We start from the raw sequence: 20156 nt of genomic DNA, 5'->3' as shown, positions 1-20156 counted from the left end.
AATGTGTGTATCCTACAAGAGTTTTCAGTCATGCACGTAAATGTACAGGAGAATGAGAAAATTGCTAAGAGCAAAATCTGAGCTGGGTTTTCATGACCCCCCCCACTACTTTGGTAGGTCCCAGACTAGCAACCACCCATGATGTGCATAAATGTTACGCACATATCTTGCACATATAAATAGTATGTATTTTTTAAATAATTGAGACCTCTCCAAAACATGTCGTTTTACTTTTGAATTGTACTGGGTGCTACCAGTGTTTCCAGCAAGCACACACATAAAATAAAGAACTATCACGTTGTGAAACATTTATGTATATGTTCATGTTGCTGACAAATAAATAGCTGAGTTTATGAGGGAACTGATTTTGTGTGAATGAATCGCACTGGTCAATGTGCTGCTCGTTTCAGCAAGACTGATCGTGCTGATGCTAGCAGTTTAAATGCTTCTTCACATCCTGGTGCTGTGCTTTTGTCCGGATGCAGTAGTACTGCTAAACGTCTGTAGGTACGATTGATGTCTTCCCTGCAGTATGGAGAAAGAGAGAAAGAATATGCATTTGGCGATCACAAGAGCTTTCTTCGACATGCATGAACCGCAAATTTTTCTTGACCTTGTGGCTCCAGGTTCAATTCCGAGCTTCTCATACTCTGTCTTGGACCATCTGACCTGGTGCACTGCTTGGAGCTCCTCTTTGCTGTAATTGCAGGAAGACCACAGTGCAACGGGGTGGCGCCCATTGTTGTGGACGTCAAGCACTTGCATTATGAGATTCTGCGTGGAAAACAAGTTTATGACACACAAAGTTATGTAGAATGTAGCTGCAAGTAGATTTGGCAGCAGAACAACAATGTGCTCAGTCGTACATCATATAGAAGGGAGTGTTATTCAAGGCTACACCTGAAACATCTCCGTTATGCCTTCACCGGTCTGCGCCGATACCACAAAGTGTGAAAATTTGTGCATTTCCACCCATGCCTGTGCTTCCTGTCTGTTTATCAATTGCTTCTTGTCGCACTGTGAAAGACAATAAATAGTATACAGTGAGAATTATATGCGACACAGTTTGCTGCACCAATGAAAAGTTTCTTCTACATACCTTGTTAGCGCACACAATACATACAACAGATGTGTTGTCCATTCCTTGCGCCATTTCAGCCAGCCATGAGTCCAGCATCTCAAAGCTGGAAGGATTGCTTAGGTCATAGATGAGTATCACAGCATCGATGCTTGTGTAAAATTCCATGCGAACCTTCGAAGAAAAACAAATAAAAAGGCAGATAGCAACAAAACAGTTGCTTTTCGGTTACCATTTTAAATACGGGAAGTCCTGATAGATCAAATATATTGGCTCGCACTTCTGTTCCAGCGTTGAACCTGCATGGATGAATGGAATAATAAGCATGACTCTTGCTCATGAATTTGACAGACCTTTTATTGATCCACTTGGGCTGCAAAAAGCCGCTCTGAGTGTACTCAATATGTAAAGGTTTTATAATATTAATCCGACTACCCAAGTTTCGGCTACTCTGCTGGGTCGACACCGCGACTCAAATCAGTGGTACTTCTAGTACTTATGTAATGGTTGTTACCTCAGTACTCCAAAATCGAGTCCGATTGTTGCTTGATATTTTGGGTTGAATCTTTTTTCGCAGAGTCTCTTTATGATGCTCGTCTGCAAAAAAAGTTCGAATGCACGTGGAAAACTACAGGCAGCTCCTGCACATCATACAAGCAACTTATGCAATGTTTCGCGGTCGAGCGAAACCGAAACTCACCTTCCCAACTTCTGCATTTCCTGCTGTGATCAGCCTTATTTGATGAGGTCGTTTTATGCGACTTTTCGCATCCATTATTACGAAGCATCCACCTCTACTGACGTAGCTTTTGCCGCGATGCTGTGCTTCCGATGCGTACTATGCCGCCTGTCTCTGCCGTATATTTGGCGGCGAGATCCTATTTTCGGAACCCGTCTTCCACAAGATGCGATCAGCACTTTGGCTGAGAGGGGATCTTTGCACTTCGCTGGTACACGGCAATGCCATGTTCTTACAACAAGTATTTATCCACTATGCGATTTTGTAGTTCGAGAAGCATATTTTGTGCGAATCACACGCAGACAAGATAGTGAACGGCATGTGTCGTCTGCTCAAATTTACTGACTGATCAGGTGGCGCAAGAGTCGTTCCACTAAGATGGCGGCGCCCTGATTCATGTGGTATGGATTTTGGAATGTGGTTCTTTTGAGGTGTAGATTATTCACACAGTTGTGGTACATGTTAGCTGAAGCTTTGTAGTGCACAAGAATACAGAACTGTGAGCAATATGTTCAGTTTTAGACACACCGCTCGAGCATTTGTGAAAAGGACGGTACACATTCGTAGCTCGAAGCTGAACACAACTGCTACAGGCGCAGTGGATGCACCTCGAAAAGACGTTCAGAGCGAAGAAGAGATATCTCAGAAGAGAAATGTCTCGCGGCTTCCCCTCCGAGCTTACACAAGAGGTATAAAGAAGGAATATCCTGAACCGAAGTACGAGTACGATTTCACGATAAAGGCTATGCAAAGATCGTACGCGAAATTTGGGGAAAGTTCCGGCATTAATCCCGGCATTATGTGGCCTTCAAAAGAGGAGCTTCAAGAAAAGATCTACTACGAGAAGAAATTTCAGCCGACGATTCAAGAACTTTTGGCGAACGAAAAAGAGAAGCAAAGACTGGCAGCTGAAGAAATACGACAACGTGAAGAAGAAGTGGAGCGCAACATGGCCAAGTTGGATGCATGGCGCGAAGCAATGTTGGAGAGGGAAGAGCAGAAGCGGGTGAAGGCTGAACAAGAACGGATCAAGAAGGAACAGTTAGTTCAGGAAGTGAGAGAATATATCGGATATAACGTAGACCTAGGTGATCCAAAGTTCAAGGAAGTAATGGAGATGAAAGAAGAAGAGAGGAAAAAAGCTGAAAAGGAAGCGAGGAAGAAATTAAAGCAAGAAAGGGTGTTGGCAAGATTGATGGCTGTGAGTGAAGAACCAGCTGTGGAAAGCAAGCCAGTAGCAGACAAAGCGGAATCAAAAGAGTGACACTGTACAGTTGATTAGTTTGTGGAATAAATGTATTCGTAGATGCTTCAGTAATTGGCACGTTCACATGCCTCATTTGCAAGTTACATTGAAACATGGCGCTTTCACTTCACATTCAATTGTTTTCTTTTTTCGCATGCTTCGCAACATGCTCTTAGCTTATCATGTCAGCATGGCTATGAGATTCCGGATCTCAATGATTTGATACGATGTGCAAAGCATGTATATGCACTTTCGTACCAATACCATTGTGTATACTGGAGGCTGTACGTCTACATTTCCTCTTTTCTAACCAGCACTGCAAGCCGAAAGTGAATCTATCCCATGCTTCTCCCATCCACCCACCGATTATGTGGGTACTAAATTGTGCGGATGTTGTATGTAAATTAGTTTTTGAGGTAAGCAAGGAAAATGAACTGGTAGCCAGAGGTACAGGCAGCCACAGACTGTTGCTGAAATGCTAGAACAAGTCTATGGTTCCAGTACTTTGACCACTAAAATTTAGCGGCTGGTAATGGTAACGTTGCAGGAAGACTTTGCCAGTCGCAATAATAATGTGCTGTACAGGCACACCAATCCCCACATATTTTCTATGGCAAAAATTGTGGCAGTAATACATTCATACTGTGTGACAAAGGGATAGTATAACAATTGATGTTTTATCTGGTGATGGTGGCAAAAAATTTCCAGCATTGCCAACTTTTCCAATATGACATGTGGGAAAATGTGGCATATAATGTTATGCTTCAAAGCTGCTGCAAAAACAAAAAAGAAAGGTCTGCACAAAGCAGCTTGCCACTGTTTTCATTTTTTTAAAAATTCGTTATAGCCCCACAGAGCAATTGTGGCTGTCAGTGACGTACAGATGGGGATAGGACGAAATGAGGGAGAACAGGGTTAGTACGCGTTCTGGGTCGACTTCAGGGGGAACTGTGCAGACATCCTTCTGATAAATCCAGGAAGAACCTCACACAGTCGTGGCCACTTGTAGGATTCAAACCCACCACCTTCCAGCTTACACTATGATTTTGGGGGTGTAGGAAAAATCGTCCCCGGAAAGAACGTCCCCCAGAAAAAATGTCAACTCAAGAAAAGTAGCTTTCATGAAACGGCACTATAGCGTAACGTAGCACGCGTGCCCAGCTTTGGGTAAACCCCCTCAACCGCACGGTGAACTGTCAAAAACAAGCCCTAACATAGGTTCCCACGGGGGACGTTTTTTCCAGGGGACATTTTCTCCGGATCCCTGACCTTGGAGCTCCTACCAACCAGCAGATGCTTTTATCTATTCGGCCATGTTCCGGGTGCCACTGTATTCATACAACGTACAGCTACGTGGATCATTACAAACACTAAGTTTTGATGTCATGTTTCAGAGTTTATATACAAGTGAAAGTACAGAACAATGATGTGGTCAGTCGCTTGAAACGCCATACTTCTTCTTGACTCTATCAATCTCTTCTTTCTTTTTGTCGTTATCGACCTTCTTAAAGGCCTGTGAAGAAAGAATGTGGATTTTCTTTAACGATGTTTGAACACTTGATGAACTTAATTACCTTAGTGGGTTGGTAATACAATACAACCAGATAACGGTTGCATACATTGAACCCAGAAAGGTGATCGCAAGCATTCTTCGCGTCAAAGATGTCCTCGTAGACAACAAATGCTGTCCCTCGCGTTTCTGGCGTGTTTCCTCTGAAATAAAGTTGATTTGTGATAAACTGACAGTCAAGCGGTCACACAGAACGTGGTATCCACGACAACTTACACTCTTATTTGACGTATGGCACCGTATTTGCCGAAGATATCGTACATTTCCTCTCCTGAAATCTTGTACGGTAGGTTTCGGACGTACAAAATCCTGTTGACTTCGGGAGGGAGCCGAACCTACGGGTTCAATACAAAAGTGTTAGCAAGCTACTTGACTGCACTAGACCTTGTCTACAAAACCGAAAAAACTAAGCAAGGAAGCTGTGTTTTGCTAAGAGACACGTTATAACCGAGGCCAATATCGCTCACATATCATATGAAAGAAGGAAATAAACTTGCTTACACTTGTCTTTCTTTGCATAGCCATTTTTAAGTATGTTGTATATCTTCCGTTTCTATGTAAACTCCAAAATGGCCACCTAAACACGTTCAACGGTTTCAGCCTCTCGAATACGCAGCCAGAAGTTTCGTACACGACGGATGTGTATTAGCAGAATTGTAAGTATTATTTAGTATACATTAACCTTTTGTGTATTTTGATTAATTTTTGTATCAAAATTGTTTCCGTAGCGTCGTTGAAACATTTTCCGCGACCACACAAAATTAGTTGATGGCGTGATGGATGCCATCTGGTAGTCAATGCCGAATGCGAGGAGGTTGAAAATCTACGTCTGCGATAAACAGCCTTCGGTTGGCAGCGTGTTCTGAACATTTCGGCATTATTTAGTTGTGTCTGAAGATGTCAGCTACGCCTGCAGATGAAAGGAAACCGTACACGATGAGCACCAGCGGTAAGATGCCGTGTTTTTCTTTCTTCATTAAGCAGTCACGTCTTCACATAGGCCTATATGTCAGTCGCCGGCCGTGTTGGCGTTTATTGCCCTTGGAATATGGTTCGAAACAGATGTTTTTCAGTCGGTACTGAAAACTGCACTACAGCAGAACGCGGTCATCGCGTGAGTTGTGGTGAAGTGCCATATTTCAGGGAGAGTTTCCAACCATCGCAGTGGCAACCAGCGTTTTGGTATGGCAGCAGCAAGCACTTGAGGCATTGATGAAGACTTCGGGCAGTATCACGTGCAGTGGGAATGCCGAGCCGAGCCACATATGCCACATTTACCTGTACAGTGCGTTCACTGTTGAAGCACGAAAATGTCACTGTTACTGATGGGCGTGAGCAGTGTCGTCACACCGTTGGCGGCTAGTAAACCGAGATGGTCCCGAGAAGCACGTCACGATCCCTGCGTACTCCAGTTATGTGGTACATCGCGTATACATTTGTGAGTCCTGTACAGGAAATAGGGATGTCATTGTTGGATAACGATTACTTTGTAAGTGGCGGAAGGTGGGCTGATGGCTTGCTGCGCGATGCATGACATTCGATTCCTCAACAGCCCCATCTGATAGCTATATTTTTAGGACGGTATATCTTTTCTTTTTCGGGAGGAGGGGGTAAAGTAATGAAACAGTGCTCTGTCGATCGGTGTGCTGAAGCGCGAATGTCAAAAATACGCATCGTGCCAGGTGTTCCGGTCACTGATCTTTGCTCGCCATTGTTACTCAACCTCATGGCCGGTTGCTGAAACCGGTCGTATCACAAATTACTGTCTTCGCCTTTTTTGGGGGTACACATCAAAACTAATTCTGCGCAAATAAGCTCAAACCGCAACAGAGTGAAAGCAGACGCACTGGGTTTGGTCTAGCCCCTGGCGATATCAACCGGATGGCCAGAAATTTGAAGATAAAGTTTTGATGTGACTAGCAACTCTGCTATCGAAGCTGAAGTTAACCATTTGTTGCCTTTGAAGTTCACTACAATTTAGTTCAAGTTGTCGACGTATAGGCGGCGCGTGTGTCAGCCTGTCATCTGTTACGTCATGACTAGTGACCAGACCAACTTTTCCGTCGTCTGCTTCAAGGAAGCAGTTCGTATGGGTTCGCGTTCTGCCGCTCGCATGTCGTTTTCGTGAAAAAATGAAAAACGTGACGCATGACTCACTCGTTCACCGGGCTGACAACAAAGGGAATGGGAGCGAATAAAAAAAGAAGCGGGACCCGTCAGGTGTCCATTCCTTCCTCCTCGATATGACCGCTTTCGACCGGCATTGCTTTCCGCCACGTCGCCGCTGCTTGCTTTGGCCTTTGCAAGGCCACCAGTAGCGACGATAAGCGTAGGAGTGTGCGTGCATGGATCGCGTTGGATTAGCATACGAGGAGGACCCGTATCTGCCCGAGCGCAAGGCGGGCGATGAGGAACCCACCGCCTACGACGGGGACCAAGACCTCGGGAAGGTCGGGGCGACCGACCCAACTTTGGACGATGAGGGAAGGACTCTGCTCCGGCTCGCGGCAGGGGAAGAGATCGAAGAGCTGCCTCACGGTGAGGAGCACGAAACAGGTGGTGCTGATAACGTAACGATATGCGTTCGGAAGTAGCGTTCATTTTTCCTGCGAATGAATCAAAAGGTTCCTATGATGTCTCAAAAAAAGTTTGGTTGCGGTGACTCTCGCACAGGTCTTCATGTGCACCGTATGAGAAGGGAGCCTGCAAGTGTTTGCAGCTGTCTTGGATAGCCGCCAAGAACCCTGATAGGGAGACTTTTGTTGTGACAGCTTTTGTGTTTGCCAGATTGTATGAGTGGAATAGAGGTGAATCGCTGTCGCTGTGTGCGTCGCCTGTGAGGACCACCACGGTTTGCAATTTACAATGCCGCGATACCATTTACTATCCAACGATGAGACCGGTAATGTGACGCATTGCAATTCTTACGTACTTATCTTGCTGAACATTGTGTTTTCGAGTGCTTTTTTTTTGTCTGTGTTGACATGGAGAGAAGCTGCACATAGATAACATGGCTCTCTACGGCATGTTTCAAGAACGACGACGATTGGTCAAGAAGTTGAAAGTACAGCAACGTTACACATGTTTCCTAGCTTTGCATATTCGGCAGTTTAAGATGCTTGTTAGGTACGAGAAACTGTCAAAGGACAAGCTGCTCAATTTTGTGCTTCAAGTGAGAGATTTATGAGTAGGGAAATTTCATTACATGTGTCTTTCCTTGCAGACAGCTTCTTCGACGCACCCTCAGAGGTGAAAGGGAGTGATGCTACTCCGGACAGTGGAGTACACGACCTTTCTCATTTGGACCCCGAGGAGAAAGCCCGCCTTGAGGAAGCATGGAGGAATGAGCTAGCAGAGGTCAGTATACTCAGCATTTGAGAGGGCGATGGCATGTCTGCTAACGCGTTTGAATGAGTGAAATGGAGCATTCAGAGCTAGGGTACATCGAAAGCTTGAGTGAAGGGACGTTAACGTGCGATCGGGTTGTTCGTGCTGCAATGCACGAGCGATTTGTGGCCTAGTGCAACATATTTTCATTTGTTGGGAAACGTGTGAGTCGCAGTAATGGTGCAACCTCTCGAGATGTGTTGACGCCATTGATAAGAGATAAGGACAAAGTCGCCTATAAGCAGGAAATTATTCGGCCTTCAATGCAGCTAAGCACCATTGCATATGTGTTACTCTCTCAAGAATGTGAAAAATGTATCTCAATTCAAGTTAACGTAAAAGATGTCGCTAAAGATAAATGCAAGTGTGCCAGTCCTTTGTGGTGCATCCAGTTCTGGGAAAAGGAATGTTTATTTACTGTAGAATTTGTTACTGATATATAGAGCCTGAAGTTTTCGGGAATTTTTTTTCTTCTAAATTTGGGGGTAAAAATCGGGTAAATGAACATGCGCTTTAAATTTATGCGAATTTGGGTGAAAAATCTTCCAGTACGCTAAATTCGGGGAGAAATCTGGCTCAGTTACTCAAACTAACTGTACTAGTTTGGTATAAACGGTGGTATAACTGCATCTGCTGCCAAACAAGGTAGTGCACATTCCTACAGAACTCTCAGTGAGGGCAATTTGCCGGTTAAAAAATGGGTTTCACCCTAAGGAGTCACCCTTCAATTCGGGGAAGAATTGGGTTAAACCCTAAAACTTCAGGCTCTACTGATATACTGTTTAGGAAGATACTGCTGCACTAGTTCTTCCTTATGCTTCCTCTACAAATGGTTTAAATTCAGTGAGAAATCTTAAGTAGAAGTGTCAAATATTCCGGAGAGGGATAACGTCCCACACCTTTAACATTAGGAATTAGCAGAAAGAAAAAAAACTCCACCTTTTGTAAGCATACCTCAAAATTTATATGCCAAAGTGAAGACCAGAAGGTCTTGCAGAGGCATTAAAACACTGAGAGTGAGGTTCCCAAGAAATTGGAAGTGCTCAGTCTTTCAGTACGAGAGAGCTACTCAGAATTTTCCTACAGCTTTTTTAAGCTCGTCGTGCCATTGAGATGATGTGGAGCTCGGCAGTACTGCATGACTTCAGCCATCCTAGGCATCTAATCATGGGGCTGTATCATCTGTTTCAATTTTTAGACTGGCTTGATTGGCACATTCTGATAACGCCGGCACGGTGCGTATTTGCGTCAAATTTTGGAGCATAGCCAGGTGCATCTGTCTACGTTTAATGGAAGCCATTTCCTGTAACACTGGCATGTCACTGCGTCATTATTCTTATGTGCCGTCAGTGTTTACTTTCTGGGATGCAACTTTACCATGGTCAAGTAACAAAATTTGGGGTGTAATTACCTCCCAGCTTGTTGGGTCAAATAAAGACATCTATGCAGAGAGGAAGTTTAGTTCATTTATTCTTTTTCATATTTCCTACAAAAAAAACAGCATTCTTGAAGATAATTGATGTAAGAAACAATTTTGCCACACTTTTGGGCATTCAGGCGAATGTGTCTGTGCAATGTTGCTTAAATCTTGATCCTGATCTTCCAGTACCCAGTCTGGTTTCCCTGCCATTGTAACCACTGTACTCCTTCCCTCTGTCTTCACAACTTTTAGACCTACGACATTGGTCAATATAGTGTTGATATAATAGTCGACTGACTATTAAGCTGTTGCTGTAAGAAATGTAAAAATGACAGTTTCATAAGGACAGATGAAAGGGCAGAGTAACACAGTATAGCTTGGCCGTTGTTGCATTGCTTCATCCTGCTGCTCCCCAGAAGAGAGGCTTAACTCTGTGAGGGCTTGCGCTACTACTGGCTAAAAGCATTCGCTTTACTGTATTTCAAGCACCCACATCGTGAAAAGCGTGTGTAAATGTAAAGCTCTCGAAACAATATTACGGATGTAACATTTTCGTTTTCAAGGCAGGCCTTTCTTCTTCTTTTCTTCTTCCCTTAATAAGCTGAGGAAACTTTGCCCTTCTCTTGTGTTTACTCCTTTCTACTCCCTTCTCCTGTTGGCCAGGTGGAAGGAGAGATCCTGTCTCTGCGCACGGTGCTCTCAAAGAAGGTGGCACGTGCTCAGGAACTGAAGCAGAAGTTAGGCATCACAGTCTGGAAGGAACTCAAAAGCGACATGGAGCAGGGACTCAAGAACATTCAGGATTCCACAGCGTAAGTGTGCATTCCTTGAATGGCTGCCTCTACCTTCCTACCTGTCTGTAGATATCTCACTGGCTTAAAGGAGCACGGAAGGCTTCTTGAACACAATTTTTTTTTTACTGCGTGATATGAAAATACAGTCAACCCTCGATTTATGAATTCCCTCGTTTTATGAACACGAGCACGGGGAACAAAACTTTTTCCACTCATTTTTCCCTCGTTTTATGAACCTCGATATTCGAATAATGAACGGAATTTCTGGGAACCAACTAGGAGTTGCCCAGCGTTTTTGCCCTCAATTTATGAACGGATCGCTCCGAGGTCAACAGAAACCTTCAAAGGGATAATTCCGTGGTCTTATGAATGACGCCTGAACGGACAAAACGCTTTCCAGGTATTGCACCCTCGGTTCTTAACCCCTCGAAATCCGAACAACAAACGGGTTTTCCGGGTGTTCCGGACCAAGTGTTCCTGACCTCAGTTGATGAATAAGGTGGCCGCTGTCACCCGGAGATTAATGAACGGAGGTTAAAAATCCCGGAGGAAATCCGAGACCAGTCCAGTGCAAATGTGGTGACATCACTTCTTTCCAAGATTGACACAGCGGAAGGCATGGTCCAAAGCAAAATTAGACAATTTAGTATTGCATAAGAAACAGAGTGTGAATGCGCTAACTTCTGTTCTTTGTGAGATTGATACAGCAGAAGGCATGGTCAAAAGCAAAATTACACAATATATGTCATTATAAACACAATCCCAACTCGGAAATACTGTTCCATTTGCTCGATAGTACTCAGTTAACTGAATTTTCGATTTATGAATCCCTCGATTTATGAACGATTTCTCGGGGAACCGAGGGTGTTCATAAATCGAGGGTTGACTGTACTACCTTCAGGAACCATCACCCAAAATATTTCCTGTGAGAAGCACAAATTTCCATAGGTAATTATTTTGCAAGAGAGTGTGCTGCAGCGTTGCGATGTCAGGTCAGCCGAGCACTTTTATTGGCTGGAGACTGTCGTCTGCTACGGCGCCAGAGCAAAAGGGGGACCGGTCGAATGCTCTGCTCAGCTTGGGGTGGGACAAATGTACTGTATTTTTTGTTTTTTTTGTTTATTTAAATTGATATTATTCATTAATAGATATTTATTTAAAAAATAAATAAATAAACAGACAAAATAAATATGGTACAATCGCAAGAAGGAAGGAGTGCCCACTATTGGCTGGCTGACGTCTCTTGTGCATCAGGATTGTGCGCTGCATTTGTACTTTCTATACTTTTTTATACTTTTTTAGTTTTCATTATAGTACTTTCTTACTTTCGATTCATACTATGTATCCTAAGGCTTGTAATCCTAATGTAATAATAATTTAATCTAATAATTTCTAGCCCTGACATATTTGTTCTCCAGCCCTTCCATGCTCTGTTAAAGCCATTCATGTTACAAGTGCCAGTTGTGCTGCCTTTGCTGATTGGAGGCATGCACCGCTCAATCTCTTACAGCTCTCTCACATATTTGTTTGGAAGCATAACTCCCGTTGTGCTTCCATCATAGTAAGTTGTGAATACATATGTAGTAAGGATGAACATTAGGTGGGTACACGGGAATGCTCATCTAGCAACCCTGGTACTGATATTGGGGGAAATAAGGCTTTTTGCTTCATGCAATCTAGGTACAAAGATGTCAGTGGGAAGCTGGTGGAATGGAATGCAGCTCTTGAAAGTGCTCCCATGTGAGTGTGCTACTAAAGATTGTTTTCCATCCTTGTACTCTAATGGCACTCAAAGCTTGCTTCAGCCTCCAGATAGCTTGAGGCATAGCTAATGCTATCTCAACTAAGCTTTTGTGTTAAAAAACTGTGCCCTTCATTCTGTCATTTTTTTTTCTCCCCTTGCTCTTACTAACACACACTGCAAGTTTGCTCGATGCCTGCAGGTATTAATGAAAAATTACAGGCGTGTGCAACAGTAAATTTTGAGATGCAGTTGAATATTTATGCTGATCAAATTAAATACCAATACAGTATCTCAAATCTGTCAAATACCTTTGATCCCCTTTAATGGAAAGTAATGAAAGTACTCAAAAATATTCATTTGGGTTAAAAAGTTGGGAATAGTTGTGAGCATTATCATCTTCAAAAGGAATATTCACCACTCTGCAAACTTGCATTCCAGCTGATAAAGCTTTAACCCATGGCTAGCATGACTGACTTGAAGATAAGAATGCTGTGTGTACTATGTACATCACATGCTAGTCATGCTGTATGAAACATGCTGAGCATCAGCATCCTTAGAGCCCTGCATTCCATTTCACCAGGTGTGGTACCCCTGGACGGACTCTTAAGCATGTAGTCTAGACAGATTGTTGCCTTTAGATCTTATCTGCGAGAATATGGTCCCAGTTGCCTCTGTATTGCACAACCATTGCTGAGACATGTTTGAAAGAATTTGGTGCAGTGACTCCAGGGTCAGAAGAACCTCACTAAACACAGTCATACACTTTTATTGTGTTCCTCAGCGTCGAGTGTCAGTCCAGGCATCTTGCCGCACTCTTTGTTACGGTTACCTCTGTAAGTTGTGTAAAATTCCTTCGGTGAGCCCGTTTTCTTACACCCTGTGTGCTGGTATGCTCAAACCTAACAACTCTTTTCTTCGTCTTTTCTAACTGTGCATCTTTTACATGTCTGTCCTTCTCAGTCAGAACTTCCCAGGGCTTTTTAACTCCCCAGCGTATGTAGTCTTTCCTCACTCAATAATGCACTCTCTCTCTCGCATTTGTCAAGTTGTCCCGTTGCGGTGCACTTTGCTTTGCTAACTTGGGCAGTGAAAAGTGGCATTTTCTATTCTGCATTTTGTAGATATCAGAAGACGACCACCAGCATCAAAGTAGCTGGAGAGAAGACCACATCCGCCCTTGGAAACTTGGGCGCTAGCATGTCAAAGAAGCTCGGAGAAATGAAGTAAGTTGGCAGGGTCGTTAGAATTGCCTTGCAGCAGGGGGGGGGGGGGGGAGGGGGGGCGAGGTGAGGTGAAGGTTGAAGCATTTGTACCATAAGAACTTTTTTTGTACCCAGAAATAAAAAAAATGGCAGCAGAGTGAGACAGGCTACATGAAGTGTAGAATAACTGCAGATATGTTAAGCACCCGCAGCTTACAGCATGTGGGTCTGTTTCAGAGGGTGCTGGCGTTATCAGTGAATGTTTGTGAGTCAATGAATCAGTAAGACAATTTCGTTACTTAAAAGAAAGGTGGAAAGCAACTGTGCTGAGACTGGAACACAGACAAACACAACACAAACCCTCAATGCCTTAGTCTCCCCGCTGTATTGCTTTTTCGACGACTGCCATATTCCTATCGACAAAAAGGTTACCTGCATGTAAACTAAATCGATAGAAGTGAGCATGCCAATCGTACAAAAATGTCTAAGAAAGGCTGAATACTAGACCAGTTGGCTGGTCCCCATACGTGAAAAGTGGGAAGTCCGATCCCATAGCTTGGGGACACCCCCCTACCCCCCCAAACTACTGTGTTTTAGAATCTCACAGATATCACACTTATGTCCCATCCCCTTTGTGCAGAAACTCTCCAGCATTCAAGTCAGTTGAGGAGAAAGTGGGCTCAGTCTACACAAACGTGAAGGTGAGTCAGCAGTAGAGGCTTTTGCAGCTGCTGAAAAAGAAAAGAAAAAAATGTGGCTTCGAATTGTCGCATATTTCGATTGTGCTGTGTGCTCGCTCTTGTATAACTATTACATGGTGTCCAGCTGTGCTCCAGCATTAATAGCATTGGTTGATGGAGCACTACTTTCTGTTAAAAAGTATATGTAGGGCCTGACTTTTTAGGGTTAAACCCGTATCCGCCCGATATTTACCCCCCGAACGAAATCTGTAAAAATTCGGGTTTAGCCCGAATCTACCCGAAAACATCCGGGTCGCGTGGCACACTCATGAGCGTGCATTAAAATAAAGTTTGATAACATTGCTAAACATTAGTTCCATGTTAAGACAAATTTTTCAACACCCGAATTCCTGACGACAGAATATGCCGTAACGGGATTTAACCCGAATACACCCGAATGAAAAATATCACCCGATATTTACCCCCCCCCCCCCCCCCGAATTTGGCCAAAAATAAAACCCGAAAAAGTCAGGCCCTAATGTATATGTGGATTGGGGCTTCAGCAAGCGTGGTCCTGTGTATTGCAATGATAGTGGCCTTGCACAGTGCAGATTGCACCGGGGATTGCACAGTAATGATTTAATATTTAGTGCTAACGCGGGCCGCGCGATGTCCTGCGTTATGGAGGGTTAACTTCCGAGGCAATAGACTTGAAAAAAGGTTTTTCTTCTTTTCAGGAGTCGATTTCTTGAAAAGTGATCAATGAGCTCTTAGAGTGGGAGCAGGCTTATATCCTCTTGTCAGTCAAAATCCGAGCTTTATATATTTACGCAGTTCCTGTTTGATATTATCTTTTGCGGCGACATAAAGCCAGTAAAATTGCGGAAGTCTCTTTTTGTGTATGTGCTTCTATTGTTTACTTCTAAAATAAACTGTTTTGTGTTTGTATGCTTTGGTTTATGCTTGCTTTGTAATCTGGGCTTCCATGTGGCAATCGCTTGTCCCAGCATTATTTGCTTTTGTTTGCTTTCTGTATTACTGTTGAGAAACCTGAAAACCCTATTTTATGCCCATGTGTAGTAACAGTCTGTACGTACTTCCAAAATGGTGACTGTTTGTGCTAGACATGAGCAGCTTTAGATATCAACTTTGGAAAAAATCAGCAAACCCTTGTGCCAGTGACACGAAAGAGTACTGCACATTTCTTGCCAAAAAAAAACTGGTGGGGGAGCATCACAGGAGACATTTTGGTACAGGATTTAGCTAATAAAGAATTTCATATCTGGAGAAATATCTGGGTCAATGCATAGTAAGTATGAAAAGGCCAACCTCTGTATGACATGGAGCTCACATGGTTTTCTGTGCTTTGAGCAAGTGAGCTTGATGGAGCAAAGTCTGCAGTTTATTTATTTAATTATGTTAAGGACCCCCCATTGGGGGCTAGTTAACAGTCAGTTAACAGCTGGTATCATTCTTGCAGTGGCAGATTGTGCAATGCCCTTTCATGCACGCAGCCATTAATTCTAAGACTGCATTAGCTCCTTTTTAGCCTGAAAACATCAGTCATAATGAATATACATCAAATTGAGTGCATAAGACGTGTTTCATGGATTTCGGAGCAATTCACAAGTGCTGATTTTTACACTACATATTTTTACCAAGTGCTAGACACGGTTGGATTTTTACCGTATGAAGCCATCACAAAGTGCCCGTCTCGAGCGTTTTTCTTCAGTGTAATTTTGCTGCAAGACTGAGAAAGGAACCTACCAAGACCTTTCTTTCTTTCCCTCTCCCTCTTGTGTTTCTCTCCCTCCCATCTAGTCGAAGGTCTCATCACGGAGCAGCAGCGTGAACAGCTTTGAGGACGCACTCAACAGGGGAGGAAATTCGACGTCCGAGACACCCACAAGTCCCATGGTTCCCGAAGACAAACCACTTCCGTAACACCGTGTCTCGACAATACTCTCTCCCCCCACCCCACCCCACCCACCCCTCTCCCTACTTGCTCCTATTACTACGGCCTTATAAAAAAAGCTAAGGTGCAGCGGCAGGGTGCTGCTTATCGGGGTCGTGAGGGGCCATTTTCTCGCGGAACGCAATTCCTTCGATGAAAGAACGAGAGGCAGTGCTTTTGAGAGAATAACATTAATTTACATTTAAGTTTTTGCTTGGTATTGTCAATGCAAAATGTCTTTCTCTGAGAAAGAGGGGAAAAAAATGCAATATCCGTATGGCGTATGGTAGGCTTTTTGCGGAACACTTTTATATTTTAATCACTCTAGTACAGTGTCAGGAAAGGCCTTTCAGACGCAACTAAAAATGCCCCAGCTGTGTGCAGGAATGCACACTGTTGAACTGCCTTACAGTCCTGCCTCTGTAGTGTGTGTGTGTGTACGTACATGCGCAGCGGGCCCAGAAAAGTTAGGCACGTTCCTTGTGCACTTGCACAACAATGTACCCTGCAGGGGACTCTGGTACAATCTTGGTGGAGTAGTTCCAAGTCTGCAACGTCTATGTGCTATTCCTTGCACACGTGTTTGATAGCGGTGTATCTGTGATGTACATCACCAGTGTAAGCTTTTGATTCGCAGAACTATTGCCTTTTGAAGACTGTCTTGTTCCCACGTTCTGGCATATTTAGATTTCTCATATTGTACAGAGTTCTTGATAGCTTACCTTCACACATGCTACGTGAAACTGTATTAAGCTTTGAGAACAAAAGATGTAAAAGCCTTCGACGTAAGCTCGCACTCCTAGAGGCCAATGGATGTATTTCACGTGCACATGGTTACACGTAGCTTTTTAGTTCCGATGAAATGTTCAGTTGCCTTTCCTGACAACAGAAGAAACCTGTATTTTTCTAAGAGAAGCTATTTTTTTCTAGAGCGTGATTATGCAACGGGAATCCCGGGCTGGCATCTTAACAACAAAGTTCTTTTTGTTCTGCTGCTTGGAGAGCTTGTCCATGATGCAATCAGTAGCACATAGCTTGACATTACACCTGAAAGTGTATGGGCAAGATGTTTGACGCGATATCTGCTGTGAAAGATAGCAATTTTGTCTTTGGAAGGCAGAATTCTGTTGCCATTTTTGTAATTTATTTCTTGGAAAGCAATTGCTCCCTTTTCTGAGCACATCTTGTGTGTGGATCAATAAAGCAAGTTTGGGCTTTGCAGTAACAAGTACTTGCTGCTGAGCAACCCACTTGTGTGTAAAAAGTGAAGTGGTTAATGTTGTCTGTTATTCACTCAACGGCGATCAATCCGAACTGGTATACAACTTTGGTGATGTGGTTGTATCTATGGGAGAAAACTTTCACCTACTGGATATTTGGGCCATACAACTCCAATGAAAAGTTCCGCATAATATAGTATTAGTGATGGGACATGATGCCATATAATGTGATATATAAAGGGAAAAAAGGTAGTGAATTTTAACAGTGTGATGCCTTCTTACACGAAACCTCCTTTGAAATGTCCAGACCAGCATTTTGGCATGCAGCCCTCCATTATTCTTTTCAGTGATACTATTATACCAGATGTTAGGTAACTCAAATTGATTTGAACCCCCCCCCATGTCAAACTGTGAAAACAAGCTTTCTACAGTATTTTGGGGGGGTTCATTACACTCAATGGTATGCAGCCTACCGATAAATCATTTTGACTGTATTGACACAGATGGCAAAATTTCTGAAAAGTAGTTTTTTTTTTTTTAAACAAGGAGTTACGTCAAATAATGTCATTTATATTTGTTTTATATTTCCTAATTTATTTTTCACTGTGCAGGTACTGGGGATAAACGCTGTCAATACCGTGCTTGTGCAAGTTCGTCATCTAAATGCATCCGAATATGTTCCTTTACGCCTTAGCCGGAGGAGAGAGTGAAGGGCAACGCTCATTAAATTGTTTCACATGTGCTGTTTAATATGAATCCATCTGCCTGAATTCGTAGCCATTTGATAAAATTGCATACAACATCTGTCACGAGTTTTCCCGGTAGAAGCATATCACAGAAAGGAACTCTGCTCCACACCTCCTGGAAATGACAATCTTGCTTTGAAGGCCCTTCCTTGCCAGAGACTTTCGAATTTCATCTGTAAGATGCAGAGGTGAGCAATACAGAACACAACGAAAACTTCTATTCATGCATTCAAACAAATATATCAAACCTGGTTTGTTCTCTCTGATGACGACTAGAAAATACAGGCCAGTTGGACTGAGCAAATCGGGCACAAGCAACGACAGCCTGTCCGTAACTTCACGTCCAAGATGTCCTCCTGCCCAGGCCTTGGTAAGACTCTCCTCAAGACACTATAGGGGGCGATGAAACAGTTTCAGCTCGGTAGGTTGGAACAAAATATAAAAGGTTGCAGTGCGTACCTCTTCTGATGGAGTAACGACGTAAGGTGGATTGAAGATGAGGATGTCCACTTTGTGACGGAGACGAGGAAGTAAAGACGAGACCTACGAGAAATATTTTGAGTTGTGCTTACCGTCTCACCTTGCGGGGACAGGAAAGAATACGAACCAGGTCCGTAACAACTGGTTCGACGTGAACACCATTTCTTTCACCGGTACGTTTTGTGGCTTCGGACGCCTTAACGTTAATATCTGTAGCACTGAAAATAGTTTAGAATTACAAAACTGCTGCTGTACATAAAGTTCACAAAAACCATACAGCATGTAGCAGGTGTTTCCCAGCGCTTTTGCTAGGGCTGCACTGATGATTCCTGAGCCGCATCCAACTTCCAAGCATATTGCTGGGCTGTGAAAGCAACGAATTCGTGGATAAGATTCAAAACGAAGGCTAACTGGTTTAACACGATGAAGGGTAACCGCGAGACAGAGAAAACATAAGAATGTGTTGCGGTTGTCGAACGTGATGTGTATGCTACGTGATATCTGTAGAGAATACAGCGGTTAGTGTACCGCCGTAGAAAGTGAATGCTGGCCTACTTTCTCCTGCGCAGATCCGAGAGTTCTTTTTCTAGAGCATCAATAAGTAAAAAGCTGTCTTCTGCAGGTTCATAAACACAATCATAGTCATTTGTTGTGAAATGATCAAGGGCTGGAGTCTCAATTTCATCCTTCGTGTTGCTGCTTCGCTCGCACATGTTTTGCCCGAAGATTTGTTTGCCCAGTGTTGTGAACTACTGTGGCTGCAAAACAGTTACAGCCATTTGATGACTCGAGGATTAGCGCAGAACTTTCAACCATGCATCTCATGGTTGGAATTCCGCGATTATTCCGCAACCGGAACGTATATAAAGTGCAGCTTTCGTTAAAAATAGTGCAAAACCTCGGCTACATGGCGTGGTACAGATGGCGGTGTCATCTTTGGTGTCATTTTGAAATGGCCAGGCGCGCGAAACTAGGGTTGCAGTGTTCAGAGTTGCAGGTGTAAGGTATTACCAGTATCAGTGATTGGAACTAGAGCCCTGCACCCTCCGCGGGCGAAAGCGGATATCCGCAAGATACTTGCGGATTCGGATGAAAATTTATCACTTTCTGCGGTGTGCGGATCGGATGCGGTGGCTCGAGGTCGGATGCTGATCGAATGCGGATGCGAAGGCTGCGGATATACGGCATGCTGTAATTTTTCCACTAGCAGTTTATTTGTATTGCGCGCCGACAGCGAGCGCATGCTCAGGTTCACCTTTGACCATGCACGGCCAAGACGGGAGAGGACGCATTCTGACGTCCACACGAGCACCGGCGAGCTAGCCTTCCACGCGTTCCAGAAGTCTCTCCATATCGCGTTTGTTGAAAGGTTTACCTTTGCCTGTCGTCGTGAGTCCTTCCGTGACAGCACGGAGGCATCCGCAATTATACCAACATTCTTCCGGCGGTATTTACGCGTCCTTCGAAACATGCGGATTTCGCGGATCGGATGCGGATATTGCGTTTTGCCCAGCGGATCGGATGCGGACGTAAACGGTTGTGTATGCAGCGGTGCGGATCGGATGCGGATAACGTGTGCGTGGATGCGGGTCGGACGCGGATGCCAAAAATCTCATCCGCGCAGGACTCTAATCGGAACCGTTGTTCTGGGGGGTTCGGTTCAGTTCAAGTTCGGGTCCGAACCGGTTCACTGAAGCTGAAAGTTTTAGTTCACTGATATTGCAACTCAAACGTGATTCAGGCCTGGATAAGACACAAAACTCAATTCGCTCAATGAATTTGTGACTGTGTCAGAAGAAATTTAACTGGGAAGGTGTGGAACAGTGGCAAAGCCAGGGGATCAGGTGCGTATACTATCTCTAACCTCCCGCTTCAAGCGGCCTCAGGAAACTTTGT

At 43.9% G+C, this 20156-nt stretch overlaps 5 protein-coding genes across 13 annotated transcripts; 2 read left to right on the top strand and 3 right to left on the bottom strand.

Moving 5' to 3' along the window:
- Positions 1 to 2: 2 nt before the first annotated feature.
- LOC135393981 (dnaJ homolog subfamily C member 27-like) lies at positions 3 to 2020 on the bottom strand. The gene is made up of 7 exons (XM_064624397.1): positions 1779 to 2020; positions 1593 to 1675; positions 1311 to 1377; positions 1100 to 1252; positions 901 to 1017; positions 614 to 774; positions 3 to 525 (listed from the first exon to the last, which is right to left on the bottom strand). The coding sequence occupies exons 1-7, from the start codon at positions 1851 to 1853 to the stop codon at positions 390 to 392; spliced, it is 792 nt and encodes a 263-aa protein (XP_064480467.1). The 5' UTR covers positions 1854 to 2020; the 3' UTR covers positions 3 to 389.
- Positions 2021 to 2190: 170 nt separating this feature from the next.
- LOC135393982 (large ribosomal subunit protein mL64-like) lies at positions 2191 to 3131 on the top strand. Its single transcript, XM_064624398.1, has one exon. It carries the CDS (start codon positions 2326 to 2328, stop codon positions 3079 to 3081), a length of 756 nt encoding a protein of 251 aa, XP_064480468.1. The 5' UTR covers positions 2191 to 2325; the 3' UTR covers positions 3082 to 3131.
- A 1315-nt stretch (positions 3132 to 4446) lies between these two features.
- Positions 4447 to 5242, bottom strand: LOC135393973 (splicing factor 3B subunit 6-like). The gene is made up of 4 exons (XM_064624380.1): positions 5135 to 5242; positions 4850 to 4968; positions 4638 to 4776; positions 4447 to 4576 (listed from the first exon to the last, which is right to left on the bottom strand). The coding sequence occupies exons 1-4, from the start codon at positions 5156 to 5158 to the stop codon at positions 4496 to 4498; spliced, it is 363 nt and encodes a 120-aa protein (XP_064480450.1). The 5' UTR covers positions 5159 to 5242; the 3' UTR covers positions 4447 to 4495.
- A 171-nt stretch (positions 5243 to 5413) lies between these two features.
- On the top strand, positions 5414 to 17997 carry LOC135393970 (tumor protein D54-like). 9 transcript variants are annotated; one of them, XM_064624375.1, is made up of 8 exons: positions 5414 to 5582; positions 7857 to 7990; positions 10104 to 10252; positions 11745 to 11795; positions 12939 to 12971; positions 13100 to 13201; positions 13821 to 13881; positions 15682 to 17083. In XM_064624375.1, the coding sequence occupies exons 1-8, from the start codon at positions 5531 to 5533 to the stop codon at positions 15802 to 15804; spliced, it is 705 nt and encodes a 234-aa protein (XP_064480445.1). In that variant the 5' UTR covers positions 5414 to 5530; the 3' UTR covers positions 15805 to 17083. The 9 variants fall into 9 exon arrangements, with proteins under 9 accessions (XP_064480445.1, XP_064480448.1, XP_064480441.1 ...); XM_064624371.1 differs by lacking the exons at positions 5414 to 5582; positions 15682 to 17083 and adding exons at positions 6854 to 7171; positions 17646 to 17997; XM_064624374.1 differs by lacking the exons at positions 5414 to 5582; positions 15682 to 17083 and adding exons at positions 6863 to 7171; positions 14598 to 14808.
- On the bottom strand, positions 17763 to 19017 carry LOC135393972 (methyltransferase N6AMT1-like). The gene is made up of 6 exons (XM_064624379.1): positions 18816 to 19017; positions 18538 to 18624; positions 18388 to 18478; positions 18240 to 18323; positions 18029 to 18170; positions 17763 to 17953 (listed from the first exon to the last, which is right to left on the bottom strand). The coding sequence occupies exons 1-6, from the start codon at positions 18971 to 18973 to the stop codon at positions 17841 to 17843; spliced, it is 675 nt and encodes a 224-aa protein (XP_064480449.1). The 5' UTR covers positions 18974 to 19017; the 3' UTR covers positions 17763 to 17840.
- Positions 19018 to 20156: the final 1139 nt, after the last annotated feature.

This window comes from Ornithodoros turicata, chromosome 5, assembly GCF_037126465.1.
Source record: "Ornithodoros turicata isolate Travis chromosome 5, ASM3712646v1, whole genome shotgun sequence".
In the NCBI taxonomy this organism is placed as follows: Eukaryota; Metazoa; Arthropoda; class Arachnida; order Ixodida; family Argasidae; genus Ornithodoros; species Ornithodoros turicata.
The sequence above is the reverse complement of the archived record's forward strand: the minus strand, read 5'-3'. Positions and strand labels throughout refer to the sequence as shown.